Source organism: Crocodylus siamensis, chromosome 8 (assembly GCF_052110815.1).
Source record: "Crocodylus siamensis isolate JL-2025a chromosome 8, ASM5211081v1, whole genome shotgun sequence".
In the NCBI taxonomy this organism is placed as follows: domain Eukaryota; kingdom Metazoa; phylum Chordata; order Crocodylia; family Crocodylidae; genus Crocodylus; species Crocodylus siamensis.
The window spans coordinates 38987309-39014944 of record NC_143402.1 but is presented as its reverse complement, the minus strand read 5'-3'; the positions used below and the strand labels follow the sequence as shown (position 1 = coordinate 39014944).

Here is a 27636-nt window from a genome sequence, read left to right as displayed (position 1 = left end):
CGCAGCACTCCCCGTCCGGGTGTGGCCTGGCCGAGAAAAGACACCACCACAAATCCCCGCCGCTGCCCTGCTGCGCTTCGTGCCCCTTCTGGCGCACGCGCTGTGTGGTGCTGCCCGGAGTCATGACCACGGGTCTGTGCTGGCGCGTTTCATGGACACCTGCCCTTTCTGCCAGCAGAGACGGGCCCTGGTGCACTCCACCGAGTGCACCAAGCTGCAGCCACTGCCTCAGGAGCGTCCAGCTGAGCCTGTGGCTGCCCTTGCCTTGTGCCATTTGGCTTATGCATTCTTCATCTGTGGCCCCACTGAGACCCAGGACCTAGTCCTAGTCAACCTGCTCTCAGCTCTAGCTAAGCTATCCACTAACCTGCCCAGGAAAGGGGCCCTGGCCAGGGGACCACTGGTGACCATGGGGCCATCTACCTGTCCCTCATTGGCTCGTCTCCAGGCAGAGTTTCACTGGGTGATGTCCAGTGGGTTGTTGGACTCATTCAAGGGCGAAAAGGCCAGTGGACACTTGGAGCAGTGCCCCTGTTGGAGCACTTAGACCCCTGCTCTTGTCTGTTTTTGTATTAGTTGTCCCCAGAACTCTGTGGGACAACTAATGCAACATAGCAGGCCTAACAGTTTCCATGTGGACCCAGGCCCATGTTCCCTATGCACCAAATAGGTCTATCTGTCCCATGTTTCTCCAGCCCCTACCACTCCCCTATCCTGACTGCAAACATACGGCCTGGTACTGTGACCCTGTCTGCACAGGACTCATGGTGGCACTGTGAGGACTGCCTGTAGGATCAGGAAGAAACGGTCACTGGTTTATGTAAGAAACTAAAAAGGGGAACTGAAAGGGTGGGGTTAGCTCTCTTGTGTTCTTCCTGCCTCGGAGCTCTCTCAGAGAATGTCTCCTGCTGCCATTCCTGCTGCGAGCTGATTACATCTTTGTTTAAAACAAGCCGCCCACGGGGCGTTCCTTGGTCCTGATACTGCTGGGAAAGCATCCTCAGTGAGCAGAGTTGGCTCCGAGGCACGTGCATGGAGAAGGAGTGACAGGAGTTCATCAGTAAGTGTTTTACCTTTTGGACATTTGGAGACCCCTGGGGCCAACATAACTGGTGTGTGTGGAAGGGGAAGCAATGGGAATGAACAGAACACCTTGCCACTGTGCCATGGCATCCAGTGTGTCTGTGACGTACCTCAGGATTCACAATGGGCTTTGTTGCAAAGTCCAGCATGGGCATAGGAGCTGGAAAGGAATAGCTGAGAGGAGGAATGGAGAGAAAAAGCAGCCATCGATTCATAACCAGTGTGCGGATGAGTGATGAGGCTGTGAAAGGCATCTGGATGGTTTGCTGCGTCCAGCAGCATGGGGTTCAGAATTGGAAGGTGTCTGGAGGCCCCATGGACCAGGCAGAGGGACGTCACAGGGAAAGCATGACAGGACAGGAAGCACCTGCAGAGAACTGCAGTGAATTAGTACCTGTCCAGGGGCTTGCAGTGCTGGGATACAGCAGTTCTGGAAACAGCCCTTTGAGAGGACAGCAGGATGTGTGTCTTGGTGGTAGCATGCCCAAAAGTAAAGTTTCTCCCCAGACAGCACTGGTGCAAGAGGGAGGATGCCCCTTCCTTATGCTTGGCAGATAGTCTGGTTATTCCTACCTACATCTCAGCCTTTTTTGGATCCTTCTCAGTTTGTGGCGTCAGGAATCATTTGTGGCAGTAAGTCCCTCAGGTATGAACCTCGTCTGGTCAGGAGTGGTGTGGAGTTCACACCAGCTGAGAAGCCCCATGAGTTTCACACCCCTGAGGTTCTTGCATGTAACTGACATGGCCACTGCTGTGCACAAATGGCTACAGGGATAGTTTGTGAGTAGAACAGTGGACTCCGTGTAAAGGCTCCTGAGCTCTTCTCCCATCTCTGCCACTGATTTCCTGTGTAACCTGTGCTGGTCACTTCTTGCCATGCCTGCATCATGGTGTTCATGATGTATAACACATTTTGAGTCACATGTGTTGGAAAAGCATGATCAAATCTCACTGGTCTGCCTGCCTGGATAACAATGCACTGGAGCGGAGAGGAGCAGTGCCACATGGAAGAAACAGAAACACTGCCAAGAGTCCAGGCTGCAGATGGTGCCAAGGGTGGCTGAGCTGGACTGTGCCTGGCAATACACAGCATCTGCACGGCAGGCAGGAGGGAGAGGGGCACAGGAGTCTCTCTGGAGCCTGGGGGCAAGAGGTCTTTCCTGAAAAGACTTACACCCCCTGTGTCACCCCTAGAGTTCTCTCTAACACCTCTTTTCTCTGGTCCTCTTTCTCTTCCTCATTCATTGTCCCTTTACTTCCCCACCAGTCGGTCTCCCTTCTCCCAACTCATACCTTCCCCCTGCCCCCCAATCCCTTGGCTGTCTTTAGCCATGAAAGGAGCATGGCTTCTAGAGTCCAGTCCCCCAGCAGGTCATCTTCTCTCCTTGACTGACAAGGGATGCTGCCTTATACCTGCCTTAGCTCCTACAGCAGGTAAGACAGGGAATCTGCCACAGCTGACTAATGGGTAAGAAGGGCAGCTGCTTCTGCTGAATGATTGTGCTGGTTGGTCAGAGCTTGTGGCCTCTAGCCAGGAATGATGCATTGCTTCTCTAGTGCCAGGACATGTTTCAGGACTGCAGGCTGAGCACCGAGATAGTTTGAACACTATTGTGCTGGGACACAGTGGGATTCCCAGTGCTCTGTTCACTAGACATGATGCACTTGCATCATACCAGTTAAGGCTCCATGGAACAGAAGAGAGGATGGAGTCACAGCTCACTGCTGGGGGTCTTGGTCTTAGGACTGCAATACAGCAGAGGGGAAGCAATTGGATCTCAGTTGTGGAAGCCCCTGGATGCTGTAGCAGAACTGATACTGTCTTAGCCTTCCCCTTATTTCTTGGTCACTTTGACACAGATCAGACTCCTGAATGTAAAAACTGTTTGTTCTTCTGTGAACCTGTCTTGTGTGACTGGACTTAGTTAGTTGGGGCATAGTGTCCAGCATGTGTCTCTCTCCATAGAGATAAAGCTAGGGGTACCCTTAGGACTGAGCAGTGGGCAGGTACCATGTGAAGAAACAAACCCTGCTAAAAGAAACTGCAGGAGGTCCAGGCATGTGCCTTCCAAGACAGTCTGCCTGACACCCCTTCCAGAGCTCTTCATTCAGCAGTACTGTGTTACATCGCTGAGTGTCTCTCTGCCTGAAGCCCCCTTGGCATCTCCACACTGGAATTGCTTCCCACATGCCTTGTCCTTGTCTTACTCCATTGTTAGTCACTGACCAAGCTATCTGTAGTGCTGGGGCTCAGGGGTAGCAAACTGCCCCTGGGGAATAACCTCTGTGCAAGGCTGAGCTGGCAGCTTGGTAAGGAAAAGGTTGCATTTCAACTCTTGCCTGCTTCTCATGGTCTCTAGGGGCTGTGAACAGCCCTGCCATAAGTTGAAGCAGCTCCAAAGTTGCTCAAGACTACACTGGAGGCAGAGAGGCCCCAGCTGAGGCAAGACTATGGGAGGCACAAAGGTGGTTTTGTCTCCTGCCCCTTCCCTGGTCCCATGTTGAGTGCAAAACATGGAGCAACTGAGACCCAGGGCAGACCCATTTAGCTCCCCTTCCTCCTGGGTGCTGCCTACTGCAGCTCCTTTCCTGGAGTGTGAACCCAGCCAGGCTGGGTCTCTGGCCCCACACCCCCATGGTTGGTGTGTGCTGGATTTCATGTCTGCCGAGAGCTCTGAGATTAGATCTTGCATTCATTCTTTCAGACAACCCCCAAACAGAGCAAGGATCTGCACGTGGGTCCAGTTAACATCTCTGTGCATGCTGCAATCACTTTCCATGAGTCAGCGGTCATTGAGAGCAAGCCCAGTTCAGAGCAGAGCGGCAGGCTGGACTACATGGCCTGGCTTGCTGGGCTATGCAAATACTAGCAAGGATGAGTGAGCTCAGCAGGTTTTTGCGGGGAGGGGAGTGAGGCTGGAGCCCAGCTTGGCCACATGAGCCTTACCCAAGTTTGCCCGATATCAGAGAGAGACAAAAATAGATTTGCAGGAACAAAGGATCCAAAATGCAGCCTCAGTAGTTTAGTAGCTGCCACATTTCCCTACTGTCAGCCACTTTGAAACCTCTGTCCTGCACAGCTGGGACTGCACACTAATTACTTGTAGCCAGATGCAAGCTAAAGCATTGACTGGAATTATGTTTGAGGGCAGATGCTGCTCTGCAGCTCCCTCTGCTTCCACAGCATGTGTTGCTTGGGTCCTCCTAGACAAGGGGAAGCCAGGTATCCACCCAGACTCCACTTTGGCAAGGCCTGTGAAGATGCTCCCTTTTAGCTGCTGGGTTGTGGAGTTCACATGTGCCAGCCACCTGTTGTCACATACTCTGAGAGCCACCATGGCCCATTCAGTTGGAAGACAGCCTTGCTGGGATACACTTTTACACCCCGTCTTACTTTGCCCATTACTCCACCTATGAGAGCATCTGCTGAGGATAGTAGAAGGCAGTGACAGAGAAAGGATTGATCTCTGACCCTGTGTCCTGGCTGGCCATGGCTCAGGGCACAACAAAGGCCCCAGATCCATCTGCTTGGAATAATGGGTGCTCTCAGGCAAAGGAGCGGAGGAATGGCTGTGAGGGTGGGTGGAGGCTGGCCCCAATGCCTGCCCCAAGATGAATGTGGAGGCAGCCTCTCAGCACTGTACAGCACAGTGCTGCATTCACATCCTGTTGGGAGTGCACAGTACAGATCAGGCAGTAAGGCAGCTGCATCCCTCCAAGAAATGCAATCCAATACCAAGAGCTGCTTTCACCCCCTCTTCCCATAGGATCAACTAATCCCAAGTCCTTGGGCCTTTTGATGGATAGAAGTCCCCAGAGTCATCACTGCTCGGACCACCCTCAGATGTCCTCCCCCACCACACCCCTTCCCCCCAGCCTGATGCTAGCGGTTTATCTCAATAGCACTATGCAGGCTCTCCTACCCAGGTTTTGACACTTTGTGCTTGCAAATGCAGCTGTCCCATATTTATCAGAGTACAGTTGACCAAAGTGAGATATTAGCAGGAAGTAACATGAGCCAGAGAGGGGGAACTGCCATGTTACCCCAACCCCCACACTCTCAGTCTGATACAGATGGACAGCTTCTGCAGAGGTACGTGGCAGACACCGTGAAGGATTCACTGAGCATAGATGAGATCAGTGCTGCTGGAAAAAGCGTAGAGAGCTAAGCCTAGTCAGTGGTCAGTGCAAAGAGTCTCCAGCATGGCAACCCGGAGCCTGGGCTCCATGGCCAGCTGATAGTAAGAAGAATAGGAGCCAGGGGTCTGACTCAGTGTGACAATGATTCATTAGATGTATTACAGAAGGGCTCAGAGAGCCTGCTCAGGATTGGGCCCCTTTTTGTTGGGTGCTGCCCAAACCCATCATAAACAAAGCCTGCCTATTGGAGAAGCTAGGTATTTATGCCATGCTAAACAAGGCTGCATTGTGTGTACGGAGTCATAGCAATGGGACATAAGGGCCTGGTCCTCCCTCGGTATTGATCTTCCTTTCGTCTCTCACTGGGCTGTTCCTGGAAGACACAGCAATGAGATGTCCTGCCCCTCCTATGATTCTGGCCATTACTCAGTGGCTGCACCTCAAGGTAAAGACTCTGTCATGCTTGTCAATAGAGCTGGGTAAGGAGTTTGGGAGATGAGAGGTGAATTCAGCCTGGTGCATTCCTGGGGTCAGAGCACTGGCTGTTTGTGAAAGTTTGGATGGCTATCACACATCTGAGAAAATGGTGGCCACTCTTCCATGGGTTGGAGCACAAATGGAACTTCCTGTGATAGGCCAGGCTGGAGCTGCAGTGTTCAGCAGTCGTCACTTTTTGTATTTTTTTTCAGCAGTCGTGATTTTTTATTTGCTCCTGTTTAGTATATTTTTTAAATCAACACTGTATATCAAAAGAATTGTTCAGCTAAGACATTTTCAGGTTGATGCTGGGGAAATGTGTCATGTTAAGGCACATGTAAAATGTTAAATATACATATAAAGGATGTATACAGGGATGGATGGATTGTGTATGGAGATAGACAGTCAATAAGTACATCTGGGCTCATTCACTCCTCCCCATTGGTTTGCTAATAATACCTTTTATAAAACTGGATGGTTGTAAGTTCAGATACTTTAGTAATAGAAGTCACAAAAGAATTAACAGAGAAACAGCCATTTTGAAGTAAGGATCAGGATCATTTATCAGAACTAACAGGCATCTTAGCATGCACCTGACCACAGGAAAAAAATATCAATTACTTTGACTTTCAGTCTGAAAATGATTCATCCACACATTTATTTCATGAACACTTATGAATAATGAAATCCAGATCTCCTTGAAAATGATTCTTTAGCCAAGAAAAGGGGAGGGTTATGGTGATAAAATGTGACCAGCTGTAATTTTTAATAACAAATGTAAAAACTGCCTGAGCAGATCAGTTGATTTACTCTGGATCTGAGTCTTGTGTCTGGCAGTGTACTGCATCCACAGTGTTTCAGGTGAAGGTGACCCAGCCTCCTTGAATGTATTCCTATAGAAGTTGTGCTGCATGTAGAGTTAAAATTCCTTTCAACTAACATCTGATTATGTGGTTCACTGGGACTCAGTTCTATACCACTGCATGGGAGTACTGCCATTAACTTCACTGGAGGAAGGAGTGATGATCATTCAGTCTCTTCAGTACCGTAACTGCAAATGCTGCCCTTGTGCATCACCAGTCAGCTTACTCAGTTTTACTAAACTCACTGCATACTACTTGGCAGGATAAGTTCACTCTACTTTTTGCAGAGGAACCTGCTCCTTTATCCTATGGAATACATTGTTTTCCTGTTCCATACAGGTGGGGAAAGCAAGTTCTCCACTGCCCTTCACACCATTCATTCTTATCTAGTTTCTCAGCAGATCCTCTCATTCCCATTCTGAATTAGACCAAGTCTATAACAGGGGTGCTTGTGACACTCACATTTTCTTTCTGTTGCCCTTAGCATCTCTCATTTCCCTTTCCCCTTTCAGTCCTAGTTCTGTAAATTGCATTGTCCAGCCTTGCAGAGCTCTGGGATACAGCGAGTTCTGTGTGCAAGGCATTACACCAAACACAGTTGTATTCTTGATAAACATGGGATTGTTTAGACCCCCTGTTAGGACTGCCAGTTTGGAGCTTTCTGCACAAGGGAAACAAGTGTTTTTAACAAAGTGAAAGTGATGCTGCAAGTGGTTCTCCGGTATCCAGTGCTAACAGTGCTCAAAGGGCTACAGCTTGTGTAGGGAAGTGGGTGTATGCAAGCAGCTGCACAGAGTAACCAAATGAAATTTCTATATGTAACTGTCTGGGTCCTCAGCTTGACTTAGCCTGATTTGTGGAGCAATACAGCCTTATACAATGAAGTCCATCTAATATCAGAGTGTCTAGGCTGCAGACTGCTGCACCTGTGGGAAGTGCATACACTAAACATTTTTATTTTACCATCTGCTAATATGCACAATATGGGTGACAAGCCTGGAGAACAGAGTAATAGATGTCACCTAGAGATGCCACCAAGCTGCAGAATTCAGGCCCATGTTTGGATTTCTAGTTCTTATGGATCTGGAGTGGGGAATGGATCCAGCCCCAGCAGGGATGAACTTGATGAAGTAAAATAAATCTGAGCACTTCTCTGAATTGAAGCCCTGTGCTCAGAGCAGGACCTGGGCTGGGCCTACAGTAGAGAAGACTTTACAATACATGTATGATGCCACAGTTCCCAGGAGGAAGTGCTTCTGTTGTAAACTGCAGTAGTCCCAGACCTGCTACAACATATGCCTGATTGCTGATAAAGCCACTGAGAATCCCTAGAGCACTCATGCCATGTTCACTACCCATGCCCTACGCTGAGGCTACTAGGAGCATTTAGAGTAGAGGAGTACAGAACAGCTGTATCAGAGCCAGGATCTAGCCACAAGCCTCGAGAGTCTTATTGTTACCAGCTACTGCTTCCACAGTGCAGAGTCATCACTTAACTCTGCAGAAATGGTGCAAGCATTTGCAGGTTAGTACCCCTGGATTCCACATCCCCCCCAACACATGCATGCATACTGGGGATTCTTTGGCATCACTGATGAGAATCAGCTATGGTCTTATAGTCGCATGTCTCTTTCTTTCCCTCCTCTACCACCCCTCCCGGAGGCTCCTTCCAGAGTCATAGCTGTGTTGGCCTGAAGTCACTAGGGTTAGCATTATGTATCTGATTGGAACTGCAATCTGCTTAGATATTGTCATTTCCCTCTTGGGGACTGTTGGAACTTGGCAAAAAACACAACCCACAACTTGTAAAAAAAGAAAGAAAAAAAAAGGAACTGAAAGCTGAAGGTTGAGTTTGTAAATGGCTCCCCTTCCCCTTGCATGTGTGAAAATTTTTCTACCCGACAGGCCCGAGTCAGTGGGCTCACAATGCCTGTCAGTCTGGGTTCTCCCTCTGCCTGCCCCAGGAGAACGGGGTGAGTACACAGGAAGTTTGATCCAGCTTCCCTAGAAGTCCTGTGGCAGCTGTTGTGAAATTTGTGGGCAACGGTGTCAAACACCACATGGTTTTCTACTAGGGTACCTATACACGTGCTTTTGGGGGAGGGGTGTTCCCAAGGAGCCACTCTAATTAAAACGCCTCAGCATCATTTGTATTAAGCACCCCCACGTTTAAAAATGGCCATGGGACACTTTAACCAAAGCTTATTTGACAAGCTTCAGTTGAAGCACCCCAGTGACCTTTTTTAAACCCACAGGGGTTAATGCTAGAGTGTTATACTTAGAACATGGAGCAGACTCAACCTAATTAGACGTGTTGGAGCATGTGTATAGGTTAGCAGCCATTTAAGCACTGTGGGGTCTGTTAGGCTGCTTGTTGGCTGACTGCTCTCTCCATTGCCTGGTCAGCGGCAGGCCAGCAAGTGCAGCACAGAGGACGAGGCAGAGGACGACATGGCAGCTATTCTGGAGAGTATCTTCCTGAAACGTTCGCAGCAGAAGAAGAAAACGTCTCCTCTCAACTTCAAGAAGCGCCTCTTCCTCCTGACAGAAAGCAAGCTCTCCTACTATGAGTACGACTTCGAGCGTGGAGTGAGTTGGTAGCTCAGAATATAGCTGGGGGCTTGACAAATGGGGCTGAGGGAGGACTCTGCTTAAGGGTAAGCTCCTTTTGGTCTGATGCTTAGCTAGAGGACACTGAAACACACCTGGCTATGGTAACATAGTATGACTGACAGCATTGGCAATGCTTTTTGCAGGGGGTGCTCCACCAAGCTCAGGGGGTGCACATGCACCCGCATGCACCCCCTACACATTGCCAATGCTCACCACAGTTCCAAGTGCAGGGAAGATGGGTCTCTGTCACCCTGCCATCAAACACCCTCTGTGCCCTAATGTCAGCTGGAGCTGGGTATCAGTATTTAGAAGCAGTGTCTGTGCTAAACTGTGCTCATGAAGACTAATGTCCCTCTGCTTCCCTCCATCCCATTCTCCCCCTTTCTCCCCGTTTCCTGCCCTGTTCCCTTCTGTAGCGGCGAGGCAGTAAGAAGGGGTCAGTGGACATTGAGAAAATCACCTGTGTGGAGATGGTGGTTCCAGAGAACAACCCACCCCCGGAGCGGCAGATCCCGGTGAGGAAGGGGCTGGCAGTACCCCCCATCACATCCCCAGAGCATCCTTCTAGCCCCATTGTCCTAGTCAGGGGTACAGGCAGACAGCCCCATTCCCCCTTCACTGCTGAGTTTGGCAGGCCCAAGCAAATCGAATGAGACTCCTGGCCCAGTTCTTCAGGGAGAGTGGATGGATTCCTACTCCAGTGGCCCATAACTTAAGAAACTTTCTTCAGGAGAAGTGCTCCAAATGCTGTTGGGGATTCTGGCCACACACATCACACTCCTGAGGGAGTGCCAGGGTTACATTTTCCTGTGCTTTAATCCGCTAAAGACTGAAGGACACAGTCTGGTAGTGTAACACAGGTCCCCAAGGAATTAGGAAGTGTCTCTGCCCCAGACCCTGGGGGCACAGGCAGCGGTTTCCTGATCCAATTTCAGAGAGCATGAGAAATACGTTTCCCCTTGGCCATGGGCACTTGGGAGTTGTCATTGGCATCCAAGCCCATCCCCAAGGCCATCACTCCATCATGAACTTCAGTGTGGTAGAGGCTGGGAAATTTGCTGTCTGGTGCTAGCTTCCCACTTGATATGCCAGAGGTGGGGGAAGGTCCCACCTCCGCAGAAGAGGGGGCATCTGTATTAGAAAGCACCAATATATAGAACCCCAGAGGCGGCAGCCCAGTTCATTATCCAGAGCCCCTGTGTAGCTCCAACAAAGCACCTTGAACTGCTGATTTCTGGGCTACTGCTAGTGCTACGGAGAGTTGCAGTAGCCAAGTTCCAGGACAGAAACCCACATTTCTCCTCTCTTTTACAGAGAAAGGGAGAAGATTCCAATGAGATGGAGCAGATCTCGATCATAGAGAGGTTCCCTTATCCCTTCCAGGTGAGTCTCCTTCACCCCCAGCTCCTGCTGTGCCTGGCTCACTTTGCAGGAAAGGAGGCAATGAGGATAGTTAGTTTGCTATCCTGGGACCATACCACCAAAGGTTGTCATGCTTGGGTCCACTGATTGGACATGCATGGTGGTGTGATGTTCCTCCTTTCCCAGTGCTTGGGTAGGACAGGGGATGACACAGGCCAGGTGCCTGAGGCTCCATCCAGATGAGATGAGGATGATGCCCAGAGAGTACAGAGTACTGTTAAAAGGCTCACAGTCTGGAGTACTGTTGGTTCCATTGTGACTGTTTCCTACATGGATCAACACTGAACCAGGTTTCAGCGGTGTCCAATGCAACTCACTGTCACTATTGCTCACAGAACTGTCCTGCAAGAACCATTGGAAACAATCACCAGGACAGAACATAGCTGCCTGAGTGGTAGCAGTAGCTGCTGGGAGTCTGTAACACTGATGCAGTGGTAGCTTCCTGCTTGCCTCTAGGTGCAGGTCACACTTGGACACTGACCTGTGAAGTCTTTTAAGGCTCATCCAAGCAAGACCATCTCACTTCCTGCAGGCAGCTGGTCTGTTCTCACTCCCACCCCTGAGGCTGGAAGAGTAGTTGGCTGATGGGAGTACATCCAACAGGGGCTGGCACTGGACCCATCTCATCACAGGCTGTTGCCTAACATGAGCCCCAGTGAGAAGCAATGGGAATCTGTTTATGCTCCCACCAGGCAGGATCCTGTCATGTTTATGGGGAGGAGGTAGAAGTATTTCTACGTTAAATACTTTCTGATTACAATATGCAAGAGAAAACCTACCCTTGTGGTGCTGTCAGCATGAACCCCATAGTTAAAGCATCAGTCAGGGATCTGGCTTCAGGTCTGGGCTTGGCTTCTTGCTCCAGCACTGACTGGCTCTGTGACCTTGGGTAAGTCACACAGCAGCTCCCTTCACCACCTGTAAGAAAACAAGCAACCAAGAAAGAGAGAAAAGATAAGCAGCTCTTGCTCTGACACATTGGTTAAGGCTGCCTATGTGTTTCCATTCTGCAGGGTTGCAGACACTGTAATGTTCTCAAAACTTTTGGGCTGTCCGCAATCTCTGAGCCAGAGCCCAACCATGTAAGTCCAAATCTGAGCTCCCCTCAGGTTCAAAGTCAAAGTTCTGGTTATGCCCTTATGGGCAGCAATGTCTGAATCTCGAACCTCCTCCAAAGCATGGGATGCTCAGATCTGGGGGTGAGCTGCAGACCCACCTTTGCTATTTGGCTATCTGGCCATCTACCTGCACACATTGTTATCCTGTTGCTAGTTCTAGACACCTGACATTTTGATCTTCATAAGCCTGATCTCTGTCTGAACTTCCCCATCCACTGCCACCTTAGCCTACCTCTGATCCAGTCATAAACTTTGGGCTCCCTACCTACTCTGCTTGCCTAGGCCCCACATGGTGAACAAATCAGCCCCCAAACTATTGAAAGTCAGAGAAGGAAGTGGAAAGTCTCAGGGGAGGGGGCTTATTTATAACCTCTTAGTCACAGTCTCATAAGCACAGTAAAGGGGCTGGAACAAAGTTAAAAGAGTTGTGCTCTGCAATCAGAAGTTAAAGGTGTCCATCAGTCCCCACCTATCTCCCGTACAGAAATCCCATACCCTACTGTAGAGAGGTTCAGTCTGTCTGTCCCTCAGGTGGTGTATGATGAAGGACCCCTCTATATCTTCTCACCAACAGAGGAGTTACGCAAGCGCTGGATCCACCAGCTGAAGAGTGGTGAGTCTCTGATTTTTGAAGTTAACCCTTTTTTAAAGCTCAGCTGGAACAAGGCAGGAGTCATAATTCAAGCCAAGTCCTCTTTGCAACAACTGGAGCAATGACATCAACTTTGGGCTATAATAATTTGATTAGCACTGGAAACATATTGCCATGACTCAGTGTAGAAGGGCTGCAGCTCTTACGGCTTGTTTAAATCTGATGGATCTGCTGGGGTGTGTGTCTCAGTGTGCTTGTGTGTATATATATCTGTGGCTTCATATGCATGTGGAGAGATTAGCTAGTTGAATTGACACAGGGAAGTCTCCTTATGCAGGCAGGAAGGATGGCAACCTGATAACGGGGAAGTCAGTTGTTGCATGACAACCCCTATCTTCTTAAAGAAGACATTCAAGCAACTTTTTCTTTGTCTTCACTGCTAGAAGAGCTATGTCTATACAGCAGATTTACTGACCTCACTAGCTGCCTCCCTTTGAAATACTTAAAGGAGGCAAAGCACAGTGTTTTTACCTTAAGGAAATGAGACAGGGTCAACCACAGGAAACGGTGTGGTGCTGACCTGGCCTACCCACTTCATGGTGGGCACCTCTGGTGTTTTCCCATCTTAAATCTCCTGAGATTTTATGGCAAGAGAAATATTTCCTCAGTATAAAATAATCTCACCTTCTTGACAGTGAAAACCAAGCCAAGGCTTGGGGCTCAGGTGATGCTACTCTGTGTTCACACTGTGCTTGCCCTTTATTCTAAGCCTGTTCCCTCATGGAGCCAGCATGAAGCGCTGCAGTGGCTGTAACTTCAGTTCACCGCCATGTTTAATCCTTTCCTCAGCAGCCTCCAGCTGAGTTTAGTCCATAATAAGGCAACTCTGGTTGCTTATCAAGTGCCACACACTGTTCTGTTGTTCAGCAACATGTGTATCCTGATTCCATCCAACTGAGGAAATGTCCCTGCACATTATTGGGAGCTCCGTGTGATATATTGCTGTGACACTTAACACATCTGTGGTGACAGCAGTATACCTTAAATCTAGTAATAATAGAAAGTGGCTTGGTATCTCTCTGGGGTTCCAGGCTGGACAGATCAAGAAGAAATGTGGTTGGTAAGCAAGACACTCAGGGGCCCCAGGGATGAGTACAAGATAGCTCATGTTGCTGAGCGTCAAGACAGGAGTGTAGATTGAAGAACTCAGGGGAACTACTGAGAATCCCTTCTTAGTGATCCCAAAGCACAAGTGATAAGAATGGGGTAGGGAGAGCTCTTACCCCTTGGATTGGTGACAGTTCCCATGGGACAAATAGTCTCTCTCTTTCCTGCTGCAGTGATCTGCTACAACAGCGACCTGGTACAAAAGTACCACCCCTGCTTCTGGATTGATGGACAATACCTGTGCTGTTCTCAGACGGCCAAGAATGCCATGGGCTGCCAGGTCCTGGAGAGCAGGAACGGAAGTAAGAAACCAAGTGATACCTTGTCTTTGTTCCATTTCTCTGCATGTTGACTCCCCCTTCCATTTCTGGAATGCAGGCTCCAGCTCATCTTCCCAGCATCTCATCATTCATCAGTGTCTCATGCCAATAACATTTTTCAGCTTTTTTTGTTTCATACTTTAAAGGTTTAAAAACTGGACGGTCTCATCGCAAGACAAAGAAGCCTCTTCCTCCAACGCCCGAGGAGGATCAGGTATGCAGAGAGCAGCTGGGACTTGCCTTTGGGCCAGGATAGCCTTTCCTCTTTAATGGCTGTGAGGCACTCAGGGCCAACTTACCCTATTCCAAAGCATTTAAGAACAGGTAGTCCAGGGAAGGAGCAACAGATCTGCCCACCTGCTGAGCATTAGTGAGGGTTGCTCTTATCTCAGACCCAGGAGAGACCTGCAGGGACACTGTCCTTTCACAGGACCCCGAAGCTCATTGGCCAAAGAAGGGAAGTTGTGGAGAGCCTATCCCAAGGAGAGAATGAGTTTAAACCAAGGGACTTCCTTTGCTTCCTGTCACCTCAGCAATAACAATGGGCAGAGTGAAGTCCTACCTCTAGTTCCATTTCTATAGTCTAGAGAATTTACCAAGTGTCCTACCACTGCTAGCCTTGGATCTATGACACTTGGGATCCCCAGGGATCTCCCATTCAGGGACTAGCCAGGCCCAATCCCAGGCCCATATCTGGAAGGTCTCTCCAGAGAAATCCAGAGGCCAGAGTGGGGCTGACAGATCTTCTTTGTTCAATGGGAGCTAGGATTTGGGACAAAGCTGGAGCCTGAAGTCCTGAGATAAGGGTAAATGGAAAGAGAAGGAAGGGGCTCTGCCTAGAAGACCCCTCTGGGATCAGGGGATCAGTATTTATTCCGTGAGAAGTTTGAGGGAGAAAACATCTTTTAAAAGCTTCTGGGACCATGTAAGTGCAATGAAGAAACAGGGAGGTAGAAACTGAAGCAAGAGGGATACTGTACCACATCATGAATTGGCCTGGCTTGAGAATACACCTGGCCACAGAACTCTATAACCTACTCAGCTTCAGAGGGTGATGCTCAGGGTCTCACTGTTTGATGCTTTTCCCCCTGGAAGTTGATGATGAAGCCACTACCCCCTGAGCCAGCTCCCAGCATGCCAGGTGAAATGAAGAAGGTTGTGGCACTTTATGACTACATGCCAATGAACGCACAGGACTTGCAGCTGCAGAAGGGGGAAGAGTACTTCATTCTGGAAAAGAGCGATATGCCCTGGTGGAGAGCCCGGGACAGGAATGGGTAAGAACTCTGGCCTGGATTGTGGCTGAGAGCCCCAGGCCAGCCAGAGTCTGCATACATGAGCAGAGTCCCGGAGCACAGGTACTCAAGCACACCCTTGGACACAACTGTATTTCCCACACATGGATGCACTCCTGTGTGAATGTACCTCTCTCAGATGCCACAGAACCAATGGGGAACTGTGTCCTCTCCCAACATCCCACTTACTAGGAACTTAATTGAGGCAGCTTTTAAACCCAGCTGACCAGGGCCAGTGCTGGAGTTGGGGATCTCAGGACACAATGGCTCTGTGCTACTTCTGGGAAGGATCAGCAGATTTGACAGCCTACTGAGCATTAGCGACACTGTCTCTCACCCTGTTCTCATTAAGAAACTAGGGGATTGTGGTGTTGACACCCACACAGGCAATTGGGTCGCCAGCTGGCTGGAGGGCCGCGCCCAGAGAGTGGTGGTGGATGGGTCATTTTCAACCTCGAGGGATGTGGGCAGTGGGGTCCCCCAGGGCTCGGTCCTCAGGCCTGCACTGTTCAACATCTTCATCAGTGACTTGGAAAAAGGGGTAAAAAGCACCCTGTTCAAATTTGCTGATGACACTAAGATGTGGGGGGATGTGGGCACGCTAGAAGGGAGGAATAGGCTGCAATTGGACCTAGACAGGTTACAGGGGTGCGCAGATGAGAATAGGATGGGATTCAACACAGACAAGTGCAAAGTGCTGCACCTGGGGAGGAACAACCAGCACCATACCTACAGGCTGGGGAACTTTCTTCTTGTCAGTACAGAAGCGGAAAAGGATCTTGGAGTCATCATTGACTCCAAGATGAACATGCGCCAGCAGTGTGGAGATGCAGTCAGGAAGGCCAACCGCACCTTGTCATGCATCCAGAGATGCATCTCAAGCAGGTCCAAGGAGGTGATCCTCCCCCTCTATGCGGCACTGGTCAGGCCGCAGCTGGAGTACTGCATCCAGTTCTGAGTGCCGCACTTCAGGAGGGATGTGGACAACATGGAGAGGGTTCAGATGAGGGCCACTCACATGATCAGGGGGCAGCAGGGAAGGCCTTATGAGGAGAGGCTACAGGACCTGAACCTGTTCAGCCTCCGCAAGAGAAGGCTGAGGGGGGATCTAGTGGCCTGTTACAAACTAGTGAGGGGGGATCAGCACGCATTGGAGAAGTCCCTGTTCCCCCAAACACTGCCAGGAGTGACCAGGAATAACGGTCACAAGCTGGCAAAGGGTAGATTTAGGCTAGATATCAGGAGGCGCTACTTCACGGTCAGGGCAGCTAGGATCTGGAACCAACTTCCAAGAGAAGTGGTGCTGGCTCCTACCCTGGGGGTCTTTAAGAGGAGGTTGGATGTACACCTTGCTGGGGTCTTTTGACCCCAGTATTCTTTCCTGCCACGGCAGGGGGTCAGACTAGATGATCTACTCAGGTCCCTTCCAACCCTAGAAACTATGAAACTATGAGCAGGGAAGGGAAGGGCTGATAATGTACTTATCACGGTGTGAGAAGGAAGAGGCCTGCACTGGGCTATCTGTGTAGGCCTTTATGCAGGCATTCTTCAAAGCCCATCACCATCACCGCAGAGAGGCTCACTAGTGTCTGCTGGATTTGAGCAAGTTCCCTAGTGCATGTCTTCCACCCCAGGATCCTGGCACAGATCTCCTCTTTCTTTCCTGAGCTCCTTCTCCTCCAGGACTGGTTAATAGGGTCTCTCTTCTCCTGCAGGAAAGAAGGTTACATTCCTAACAATTATGTCACAGAGGCCAGGGACTCTCTGGAAATGTTTGAGTGAGTATGAGAAGTTGTGGGATTAGCTGCTGGGGCTTGTTTAAACCTAGATTCTTTTTTTAAACTTCTGAGCCCCTATGCCCCACATTGGGACAGGCTGGCTCTGCCGCTTTCTCCCTCAAAGCCATTCATGCATGAAGAAACAGAACCCAGAAGCTGTATAGAGATGAAGATGACAGTCTTCCCCACACAGGCTCTTTCCACTCCCGGTGACTGGCATGCCTGCCCCACAGTGGCCCCTATACTGGGATCTCTCCCTGATTGTTACCATATTCTCACCTTCCAGGTGGTACTCGAAAAACATAACCCGGAGCCAAGCAGAGCAACTGCTGAAGCAAGAGGTGAGCTTGGGACATTAAGTGACCTAGTCCTGCAGGCCAGTCTGGGCTGTTATTGTATCCCTCTTGGCAGTACTGGACTCCTGGAAGGAAACGAATGAGAGTATCTGCATAGTGACCTCCGTCTGCTTCTCCTCCAACCTTGTCAGGTCCAGGCAAAGCTGTCATGTACTCAAAAATGCAGTGAAGCACCAGGGCCTTCACAGCTGGAAAGGCTCTAAGAGAAGGCCTGGGGTTGTCCTTAGTGACCGGTACTAATTCTGTAGTCATTAAAAGCATCCTGAGGCTTAACAGACCAGATCCTGAACTGGTGTAGATCAAAGTTGCTCCATGGAAGTCACTGGAGTTACATCAGTTTTCACCAGGAGAAGATCTGGTCTAAGTTGTTTAAGCAGCTGTATATAGCGGCAGCAGCTTTCCTTTGCAGCTGGCAGGAATATGGTTGAGTGCAAGAGAGTAGAGGCAGATGGATACTGAAAGGAAATGATGGGAAGAGAGGGATAAACCCAGAAATTTGCATGAAAGGGATACTGAAAGGAAATGGTGGGAAAAGAGGAATTAACCCAGAAATTTGCATGAAAGGGTCTTATGACTATGAAAGGCTCAGAGCACTATGGCCAGGACCAAGCATTAAATCCAAAGGCAAAGCAAAACAAACTCTCAACATTCAGTCCAACCTGATTGACATGGGATTGCCAGCATCTGAAAGAGCAGCCCTGCCCTGCCCACTAGCATTCTGATCAGCTATAGAGATGCTTCCAGGATACGCCTCAATGGCAAGGACTTTGCTCCCTATGGGATAGTGGTGATTCTGCTATCTCATCACATCCCATACTGGCAACCTTTCCCCTTAATTCCACTCTACACGTCCCACTTACTTTAAGCCTTGCTCACGTCTCCACTGGCTATGCACAGGGGAGATGATCCCTACTGGATGCACATTACTGGATTCTTTGAGTCCATCCCCATGCCAGCCTCATCCTCTGTTCTGCATCTCACTGTTGTATATTTCAGGGGAAAGAAGGAGGTTTCATAGTGCGAGATTCCACCAGCAAGACAGGAAAATACACAGTCTCAGTATATACCAAGTCCTCTGGGTAAGTCATGTCTGACACTGCTGTCCTTTTCTTAGGCATAAAAAGAGCAGTCAGTTGGTTTCTGTCTTATTACTACCCCCTCACTTCAATGGCATTTCCAGACCTGTCTTACTAACTGGCTGTCACACTCTCTAGGCCCCTCCCAGAACCACTGACAGTACATATTGATTCTGCAGGGACCTGCAGGGAACAATCCGCCATTATGTGGTATGCTGCACAACCCAGAACCAGTATTACCTGGCAGAAAAGCACCTCTTCAACACCATTCCGGAGCTCATCACGTATCATCAGCACAATTCTGCCGGTGAGTGACAGAGCCAGATCAAAGACAACCAACAGCTAAATACTAGTGCAAGTAGGCAACAAGAAAAATACACAAGCAAAGCACATTTCAGTTAGGATCCCATACCTGACACACATCCTGCAATACACACACTGCTTCTATCTTCTCCTGTAGAGGAAATCAGAGGGGGAGGAACTCTCTACTATCAAGGTGACTTCTCCCCACAGGACGAGATGGAAAGTTGTCATGGTCTACAGGTCTATGGGGGCCCCTTCTGATGCCCTTCTCCAATCATTTCAGTCCAGCCCTTTCAAGATTTCTGAGTTACTACCCCCACCCTGCATTATTGGTCAAGTCACCAAGCAGGACCACTGGCTCGACACCAGCAGCCTGACACCTGCATGTTGTCCTACCCATGCTTGGCATCCCTTACTAGACCTGGTACCCTTCATTCTCCCTCAGCACCATAAGCCTTGCATGTTGTGGACCTCAACATCTGTCAGTCTACATCTCTGTGTCATCCTCACAGCATTTCCCCCTCCCTCTCCAGAGCACAGACCTTTGGGAGACCACTGTCTTTTGATCTCCAGATTCTCTCCTTAGGCAAAAAGCCCAAACCCCAGCATTAGGACTCACCACTATAGTGCTGCAGGGAACTCCTTACCTAGACCATGATTTTCCTTTACTGCCTTGTTTAACCCCCCAGCCCCAGTGGCTGCGTCCAGATGAGCACAGCCATGCAATATGTGGCACTGCAGACATCTCTATGGCATCACATACCGCATGTTCAGTTGTTTTCTACACTATGGGGGAGCAGCGCAGAAGGTTTTTTTGACCCCTGGATAAGGAGTCAAAAAAACCATGGAGAAAAAAGGCCATGTGCACAGGCAGCACAAACCACTCAAAAGTGGAGCTGGGCTGCCTGGAGCAGCGCTGCAGTAGAATTACCACTGCTGCAGCCCCAGGAGGCTCCCAGAACCCCAGGTAAGGCTGCTGGGGCCAGCCCAGTGCTGGCCCCAGCCTCCCCTACCCCACCTGGAGTAACTTGCTGCGTGTCACAGCACATGTGGCATGGTTGTTTCCCAGGGACAACTAGCAGCAGTGCAAGGTGCACTACTGCTAACTGTCCCCAAGAAACCAGATGTCCACAACATGTGTGAAGAACTTTGAATTCCAGCAGGCAGCAATTCAAAACTGAACAGCAACCTCAAGTGATATATGACAGTCATGAAAGATAAGTACAGGCACTTCCTCTGTTTGACATAGAAGCAGCTTATGGTATGTTTCCCTTCTCCTTGCAAATTAGGTCCCTACTTCTCAAGAACCCTGCAGGTACAAGATACCCCCTCTCAAATAGACCACAGCAATTCAGAGGAGGTAGAACAAGCCAGATAAACCCAGGATGAAATTCTGCATTTACAGCACATGGAGCAAATGTTGGGTCAAAAGCCCAAGCCTTTTGGAAGCTATGACAGGCCAGATGCCAGGAGACACGAGAGGACAGACAGAGCTGGGACACAAAGCAAGGACTGTAGCATTTTACTGATGCAGGAATATTTGTGTCTTGTTCTGTTGACATTCTTTTCCAAAGTGTTGGGGGCAGCTGTGGATGCAGCTGACCATGTTACCTTCTCTTCTGTTTCAGGGCTTATATCCAGACTGAAATACCCAGTGTCTCAATACCGAAAAAATGCTCCTTCCACAGCTGGACTGGGCTATGGTAATGATTGCTTTTCCCCATTAACAGTGTGGGCTGATGCTGTGTCTCCCTGTAGCACTCCCGCACCTTTCACTGCAGTGTTTTACTGGGACTGGGATACAAGGACTGCTCCGCTGCCACAGCTTGTTAACATCCCCTGAGGCAAGCCCGTGTGAACAGTAGGACTGGCTTCAGCAGGCACCTGCCTTCCTTCAGCCTTTCTTCTGATGCATGAACCTGTCTCTTTGTTGTAGGGTCATGGGAGGTTGAGCCAAAGGATCTGACTTTTCTGAAAGAGCTGGGGACTGGGCAGTTTGGAGTGGTGAAGTATGGCAAATGGAGAGGCCAATACGATGTGGCCATCAAGATGATCCGAGAAGGATCCATGTCAGAGGATGAGTTTATTGATGAAGCCAAAGTTATGATGTAAGTGGCAACAAATCCTCTTTCTTTCCTCTGTCTTTTCTGTCAACATGCTTCATTTGGAATAGTTGTATCTGCAGAATTTCCTGGAGGGGGGTGGAATGGTGGGATTTAATCCTCCAAGTTCATTCACTTCTGGACATTCCCAGTACTGCCACCTCTATTAATACCTCTCCTGCCCTGGAGGGATCACTTGAGAGGAAACGGCATTGCCATTACTATCACTGAATCCCCACCCAACTTTGCCAGCGTGGAATATCTGTCCGTGTCGGGTGTCCATCTCCATGTTGCAAGCTTTTCTGTACCCATTTGCCTTTTTCTGCAGTACACATTTCCTCTCTGATTTCCCCATGCAGGGACTTGTCTCATGAGAAGCTGGTGCAGCTGTATGGGGTCTGTACCAAGCAGCGACCCATCTTTATCATCACAGAATACATGGCCAATGGCTGCCTCTTGACCTACTTGCGAGAAAGCCGACAGAGGTTCCAGTCCTCTGAGTTGCTGGAGATGTGCAAGGACATCTGCGAGGCCATGGAGTATCTGGAGTCCAAGCAGTTTTTGCACCGAGATCTGGTAGGTCCTTAAAGAATATGAATGAGTATAAGTAATTTCATGAATGTCATAATGTCCTGGCAGTGTCCTGGCCTCATCCCTTTGATCCAGTGCTACAAAGATACTTTCTCACTGAGAAATTAATGGTCAGTCTTTGAGAACAAACAACAGGAAATGTTTGCTCCTGTTATCTGGGTATAGCAAGGTTTTGCACTGCTCTGATGAGGGAAGTCAGTTTCTGTGGCTGGGTTAGTTGATGTATGATCATATTTATAGTTACACAGATTAAAGATGGGGAAATCAGCTTCAAATCTCATGTGATGGAATTAGTTTATTGCTACAGTGGCCAGCAAGGAAATTCCTTAGTTATAAGCAAGTGTATGACTATGGTGTCTTCACCTGAAGAGCTCAGGGGATTGCAAACTAACAGACTGAATCAACATAGCAAGTCTTATGTATTAGACTTAAGATTTAAGTCTAATGCATGTATTAGACTTTAAAATTGATTTGGTTCTTATGATTTGGGTCCAGGTTATCATGGGCTTTTGAAAACGGAATCACATAGTCTTCGCTGCAAACTCTCTCCATAACCTCCTTTTCCCTCCCAGAATATGTGCAACAAGTACCAAGCACCATACACAGAGACACTGAAGAAAGTACAAGATTTTGCAACCCAATTTTGCCCAGTTAGGTGTCCAGGATGAAGGCAGCCTCTGATTTCAGCCAAACAGTGAACACTCATTTCAACCAAATGGTGGAACATGGGCTGTATTCGCTCTGTATCAGTGCAGTAGAAAATGGAATGGATTCAAGACCTCATTTCTAAAGATGAATATCCTGCTTTGTCTACAGTTTGTAGACACAATTCTTATGTAGCACATCTGCAGATGGACCATTTTTAACAGTCTTAGCTTGGCAGTAATGCCATCCAAGGTGCTTGATCTGTTCTTGATATAATATTGCTATTCAGTCCAGCAAATGGACTGAACTATGCCAGTGCTTTGAGATTGTTAGCGGCTTGGTAGCTCTTGTTAAAGACTGTGCTCTAGAATATAGTTCCTCCAGGAACAGAGGGGCAGGTGGGAAGTAATTAGCATAGCCAGTGCTGATCCTGTCTCCATCTCTCTCCACAGGCTGCTCGCAACTGCTTGGTGAATGACCAAGGGATTGTCAAAGTCTCTGATTTTGGACTTTCCAGGTCAGTTTGCATACAAATGCCTGTCTCCTTCCCTTTCAAACTTCCTTTCCAGCTTTTACCTTTCCATCTCTTCTCTACCCATCTCTCTTCCTCCTTTTTCTCAGACTTCTTCCTGGTTGTCTATTTCCTACTTTGGTCTCTCCAACCCATTCATCTGTCATATGTATTTTGCTCTTCCTTTACCTTGGCTCCTCATTCCCCCTTTCTGCTCCTGTTTCCTAGATGGTCATATCTCCCTTTCATTCTCCCTCCTGTTTCTCCCTCTCCAATCCAAACCTCCCTATACTTCCTCTCATGTCTCCAGTCTGTCCCTTCTTCCCTTCTCTGTATTCCTTCCTTTCCCTCCTTGGCCTGTCCCATTGCTTTTCAGACAGGATTGGGAAAGGCTGATATGGCAGAGTAAGTGAATGAGAAAATAACAAGGCAACATCCCATAAGGTTTATTATCTATTGTAGGTATGTCCTAGATGATGAGTATACAAGCTCAGTGGGGTCTAAGTTTCCAGTGCGGTGGTCCCCCCCTGAAGTCCTGATGTACAGCAAGTTCAGCAGCAAGTCTGATGTCTGGTCTTTTGGTGAGTTCAGAGGAAGACTGTGGCAATTCCAAGAGCTGTTGTTAAGGGGAATGTTGAATGGGGCTGGGATGAGAGCTAAGACTGCCATCAACAGTTCCAGCTGTGATCCTTTCTGCCCTGTGAACCAGCTGAACCCACTTCTGTTTGACAGGCGTTCTGATGTGGGAGGTTTACTCCCTGGGGAAGATGCCGTATGAGAGGTTTAACAACACCGAGACAACAGAACATGTCATCCAGGGGCTGCGCCTCTATCGGCCTCAGCAGGCCTCAGAGAGGGTCTATGTCATCATGTACAGCTGCTGGCATGAGGTAGGCTTCCTGCCAGCACCGCGCATCGCAGGGACTGGTGCCTATTGCAGGACACCTCCCTAATGCTCTGCCCAACCCCTAGGCCACTGCTGCTTGGGCTCGGTCTAACTGTAGGTCCCACCTCAACTGCCACACCAGGGAGGGCTGGGGACAGGTATCTGCCACCGTGGCGAGCACTGCTAGAGCCTCCCTGCAGGGACACTCACCCGTGCCTGCCTGATGTGGCGGCTCCTCCTTTCATTGCAGAAAGCAGAGGAGCGGCCAACCTTCCGTGTCCTCTTGGGAAACATCCTGGACCTCAGAGACGAGGAGCCCTGAGGCCCTGCCCTCGCACCTCTGCCGCCGCCGCCCGACAGACGCTGGAGCTTCTCGAAGGGGCCGGGAAAGAGCCGCGGCTCCTGTTGGGACGCCTTTGCCAGGAGCCCCCGTAGTGGCGGCGGGCCGCCCCGCGGGTGCACGGGGCCTAGCACAACGGGGCAGCTGGAGCCCCGCGGGGCGGGGAAGGGCGGGGCTCGAGAGCTTTGTAATAAAACAATCTGCAAGGAGAGGAGCCGCTACTGCCTACACCGCGCCCGCCCCCGCCGCCCGGACACAGCAGCCTCCCAGCGCTGCTGCGAGGACACCAGCCACCGCAGCGCTGCAGCTCCTGCAGCGCCACACACCCACACACACGCGCGCCCAGGCCCAGCCCGCAGCCAGCTTCTAACCACAGCCAGGCAACCACTCCCCTCCCCAGCAGCCCCGCCCCGATCTGACACGTCCCCGACGCGAGGCAGAGACTGAGCGGCGATTGGCTACCCACTGGCTACGACCTAGGGGCGGGATCTGGAAGACGGGGTAATTCGGTTGAAGCCGGATGGGCGGGGCCAAGAGCTCAGTGCGGCGTCACAGAGGTGGGATGGCTCGGCGCGTGCGCAATTCCGCAGCGTGATACTTGCTGCGCATGCGCCCTCCTTGGCTGGGGCTGCTCCGGCCAAACACGTGAAGGTCGCTCGCGGCCGGGGCCGGGATGGAGGCGTCGTCTCCTACGGGGTTGAGTGTCAGCGACCCACAGCTGCAGCACTTCATCGAGGTGGAGACGCAGAAGCAGCGCTTCCAGCAGCTGGTGCATCAGATGACCGAGTTGTGCTGGGTGAGCGCCGCGCCGGGCCCGGGGGGAGTTCCGGGGCAAGGGGAGGGAAGCCGAGTAAGAGTGCTCCGGGCCCCCCGGCGCCGGTGTAGCGCAAACCAATCCGGGGACGCCTGACCTTTGCCCTGGCGCACCGAGGGAATGAGGGACCTGGAGCCGCTGCTCCTTCGCGGGAAGGCCTAGAGGAGCCAGGCGCCGGGTCTGGCCCAGGCTCGCGGATTTAGCTCCGTCTTAAATGGTGCCGGCCTCCAGACAGGTTGGTGGGTGAGAGCCAGATATTTCTCCCTCTTCCCTAGGCCACTCCCAAGAGCAAGCTTGTTCCCCTGGGAAGTGCATGCTTTGGGCTCTCGTAATTCTCCCCTGACTAGCTCTTTGTGTCTCGAGCAGGAGAAATGCATGGACAAGCCGGGGCCCAAGCTGGACAGTCGGGCAGAGACCTGCTTTGTGAACTGTGTTGAACGTTTCATAGACACCAGTCAGTTCATTTTGAACCGGCTGGAGCAGACACAGAAATCCAAGTCGGCCTTCTCTGAGAGCCTGACTGATTGACCCAGCATCGGCTCCTCCAGCCCCTCAACAAGGAGAACTGCAAGTCAGTGGGGAGAGCAGCTGATGGGACACCTGTAGAGAACACAAGCTCTGGGGAGGCTGGCCCCCTCCTTTGCATCAGACTAGAGCACTCTGTCACCTGCCTCAGCTTTGACCAGCTACTCAGTTTTACTTAAATGCCAGTTGTGACTATTACAGCCAGGTGAGGCTGTAACAGATGCACGTTTACTACTCCAGGTGACACTGTACTGTTCCCATTCCCACCTGTTGCCTTCCATGTACAGGCTTTGTGCTGAAGTTAATATGTTGAGCACAACAGCTCCAAAATGTCCAGCTCTGGGAAGGGTTTTGTGTATCTCAGAGGGAGTGCTCCTGTACTGGTACAAAGTGGAGGTAATGGGAATACTAATGTGAATCCCAAGTCCAGGGTTGGGACCATTGCTTTTAATGGTACTAAGTTCACATTCAGCTTCCTAATTAATCCTCTCCTTGCACCACTTCAGACTGTGCAGCCATACTGACATTTGCTCTCCAGACCCATGGGGAATGGTGTTGAGCAGAGGACAGCCTGGGTCACAAGTCTGCACCAGTATAGCTGTGTCAACAACACTGAAAAGAGCTTGCTTGGCAATGAAATCTTTCCCAGTAACTTAGATTATGGGAAGTCAATTTAAAGCTTGTGACGGTAAAGTCAGTCATGTGGCCCAGTAACAACTGTTTAAAGCAGAACTGCGACACTTACTATTGGCTTGCTCCACTAAGTGCATTCTCCCAAACATTAGAATAAATATGAATTGGATCAGTTTTTAAAAAAAGCGTGTCTTGTGTCTAGGGGTGGGCTGGCAGGACTCTCTGACTTACCCTTTACCTTGTGTCACTACTGTTCAGTTTATTATCAAATAACTGAGGTAGAAATGGACTTGCTAATTTCTACCGTTAAACACAAGTCCTCTAGTTCCTACTAGACAGTCTAATTATGGATTCTGATTTTCTGCTTGCTGTAAAGTGGTTTAATGTATTGGTTTCCTGGACTAGACTTGTTTATCTAGTTACTAAAACAAACAGTCTATGCCCAGATACTTTAAGAAAATTTACTGCTTTACAGAATGGGTTCAGATATCCTAAGTAGTGCTAACAGTGCAAACTCTTCTGGGAGAAAATTAACAGGTAACTTGTTCTGTGACCCTTTCATCCCTCTGAGCCACTAACCACAGGTCTGATTGGATCTGTGCCTTTTAATCATTTTCCCATAGGAACTGAACTGGAAGTTCTGTCTTATTCCACAAACCATTCAAACACTCATTGAACAGCCTAATCCTACTATTAATTTAGTCCTCTGGGAAACCCCAGATGAATACTGTTGAAACTTGTGTGGTTCAGCCTCTTTCCATGAAGTGTGGTGTGACATGGCAGTAAATTACACTTCAGTAGAAGGAAGCAGTGCTGCTAGTTGAGCATACCAAGTCATGTGACAGTCTAAACACAAGTACAATGTGTACCTTTTATCAGATGGAAGAAATAGGTTTACATCTGTAACACTGTATCCTCTACTTGCCTGGAAGAGGATAGTGACCAACTGGTGTCTTCCACCTCAGATGATTTTTTTTCCAAGTCCTTATTCAACTGTTAGTTTGCCTAAGTCTCACTCTAGTTTCCAAAATTACAATTACAATCAGGTCTCTCTTCATACAAGGGTTGTGTTCCAAAAAAACCCTGCATAAAGCAAATCTATTATTACAGGTAATTAATAGGGATATGTACCAAGTCCCCTGCTGTCCCGCTTCCTTCCCCTGCAACCTGGTGCATCAGGGAGCAGAGGAGCCATGCAGAGATCTCCCTGCCTGCGGCTGCTTGTCCTGTGCTGCCCTGACAATGCGCCTCTTGCGCGCAGAGCTCACAGCTTCTCCACACGGCCCCAGTGATCCCAGCCAAGCTGGGTCCCCCACCAGGCTGCAAAAGCCCGGGGGAGGGAAGCAGCAGCACTGTTTCCTGCAACCCTGCTTCCCCCTCTGGGCTCTGCAGCCCAGCAGGCGCAACCAGTGTGGCTGGGATCAGGAGGGCCACACAGAGAAGCTGTGAGCTGAGACCCTGCAGCTGCATGCTGTGGCCCAGGCTGCAAGCACTGCCCAGCTAGGCGGCAGCAGCCCCAGTCCAGCCCCCTCCCTACAGGGGCTTCAATCTCCCCAATCTTGCCCACCACTTACCTGCTGGAGCTGCTCTCAAGGTTACTTGGGGCCACATACATTGCTGTATATGCACATGGTCCCCCCCATCTCACCATCTTCCTTCTGCTTTCTCCCAGCCACCTTCAGGCTGAAACTCTGCCAGCCTCCCACAAAGCAATTTTTTCTTGCATACAGTGAATTTATGGTGTAAATAATGTCTTGCATATAAGCAAATTCACACAAAACAAATTTTTATAAAGAGAGACCCCAATGTAGTAGTATAATGACTGAATGGACATAGGAGACACATCTACCTCCTCTTTCTCAGAGGAAATCCCTTATCTGATACTACACAGCTGTTGTATTCTACAAGGTCACTTTTGAACACACCCAGACATCCTTTTAGAATAATTGTACACTATCCCCAGTCATTAGAGGCACACCGCTGTAA

General features: G+C 49.7%; 2 protein-coding genes across 3 annotated transcripts; both read left to right on the top strand.

Annotated features, from left to right (window-relative positions):
• Window positions 1–425: 425 nt before the first annotated feature.
• On the top strand, window positions 426–23725 carry BTK (Bruton tyrosine kinase). 2 transcript variants are annotated; one of them, XM_090061460.1, is made up of 19 exons: window positions 426–1060; window positions 8970–9152; window positions 9593–9691; window positions 10491–10559; window positions 12248–12329; window positions 13649–13777; window positions 13942–14009; window positions 14891–15072; window positions 16806–16868; window positions 17155–17209; window positions 18221–18303; window positions 18480–18607; window positions 20232–20306; window positions 20540–20711; window positions 21065–21281; window positions 22394–22458; window positions 22915–23033; window positions 23185–23342; window positions 23589–23725. In XM_090061460.1, the coding sequence occupies exons 2-19, from the start codon at window positions 9015–9017 to the stop codon at window positions 23658–23660; spliced, it is 1974 nt and encodes a 657-aa protein (XP_089917586.1). In that variant the 5' UTR covers window positions 426–1060; window positions 8970–9014; the 3' UTR covers window positions 23661–23725. The 2 variants fall into 2 exon arrangements, with proteins under 2 accessions (XP_089917586.1, XP_089917584.1); XM_090061458.1 differs by lacking the exon at window positions 426–1060 and adding an exon at window positions 5575–5668.
• Window positions 23726–24261: 536 nt separating this feature from the next.
• On the top strand, window positions 24262–27561 carry TIMM8A (translocase of inner mitochondrial membrane 8A). The gene is made up of 2 exons (XM_090061465.1): window positions 24262–24474; window positions 24859–27561. The coding sequence occupies exons 1-2, from the start codon at window positions 24352–24354 to the stop codon at window positions 25018–25020; spliced, it is 285 nt and encodes a 94-aa protein (XP_089917591.1). The 5' UTR covers window positions 24262–24351; the 3' UTR covers window positions 25021–27561.
• Window positions 27562–27636: the final 75 nt, after the last annotated feature.

Excerpts from the sequence above, each read along its gene's own strand:
- BTK (XM_090061458.1), top strand. The coding sequence starts at position 5,612 with ATGAGATGTCCTGCCCCTCCTATGATTCTGGCCATTACTCAGTGGCTG. Across the intron at positions 9,153-9,592 it reads AGTACGACTTCGAGCGTGGA|CGGCGAGGCAGTAAGAAGGG; the intron begins GTGAGTTGGTAG and ends TCCCTTCTGTAG. Across the intron at positions 16,869-17,154 it reads GACTCTCTGGAAATGTTTGA|GTGGTACTCGAAAAACATAA; the intron begins GTGAGTATGAGA and ends CTCACCTTCCAG.
- TIMM8A (XM_090061465.1), top strand. The coding sequence starts at position 24,352 with ATGGAGGCGTCGTCTCCTACGGGGTTGAGTGTCAGCGACCCACAGCTG. Across the intron at positions 24,475-24,858 it reads AGATGACCGAGTTGTGCTGG|GAGAAATGCATGGACAAGCC; the intron begins GTGAGCGCCGCG and ends TGTCTCGAGCAG.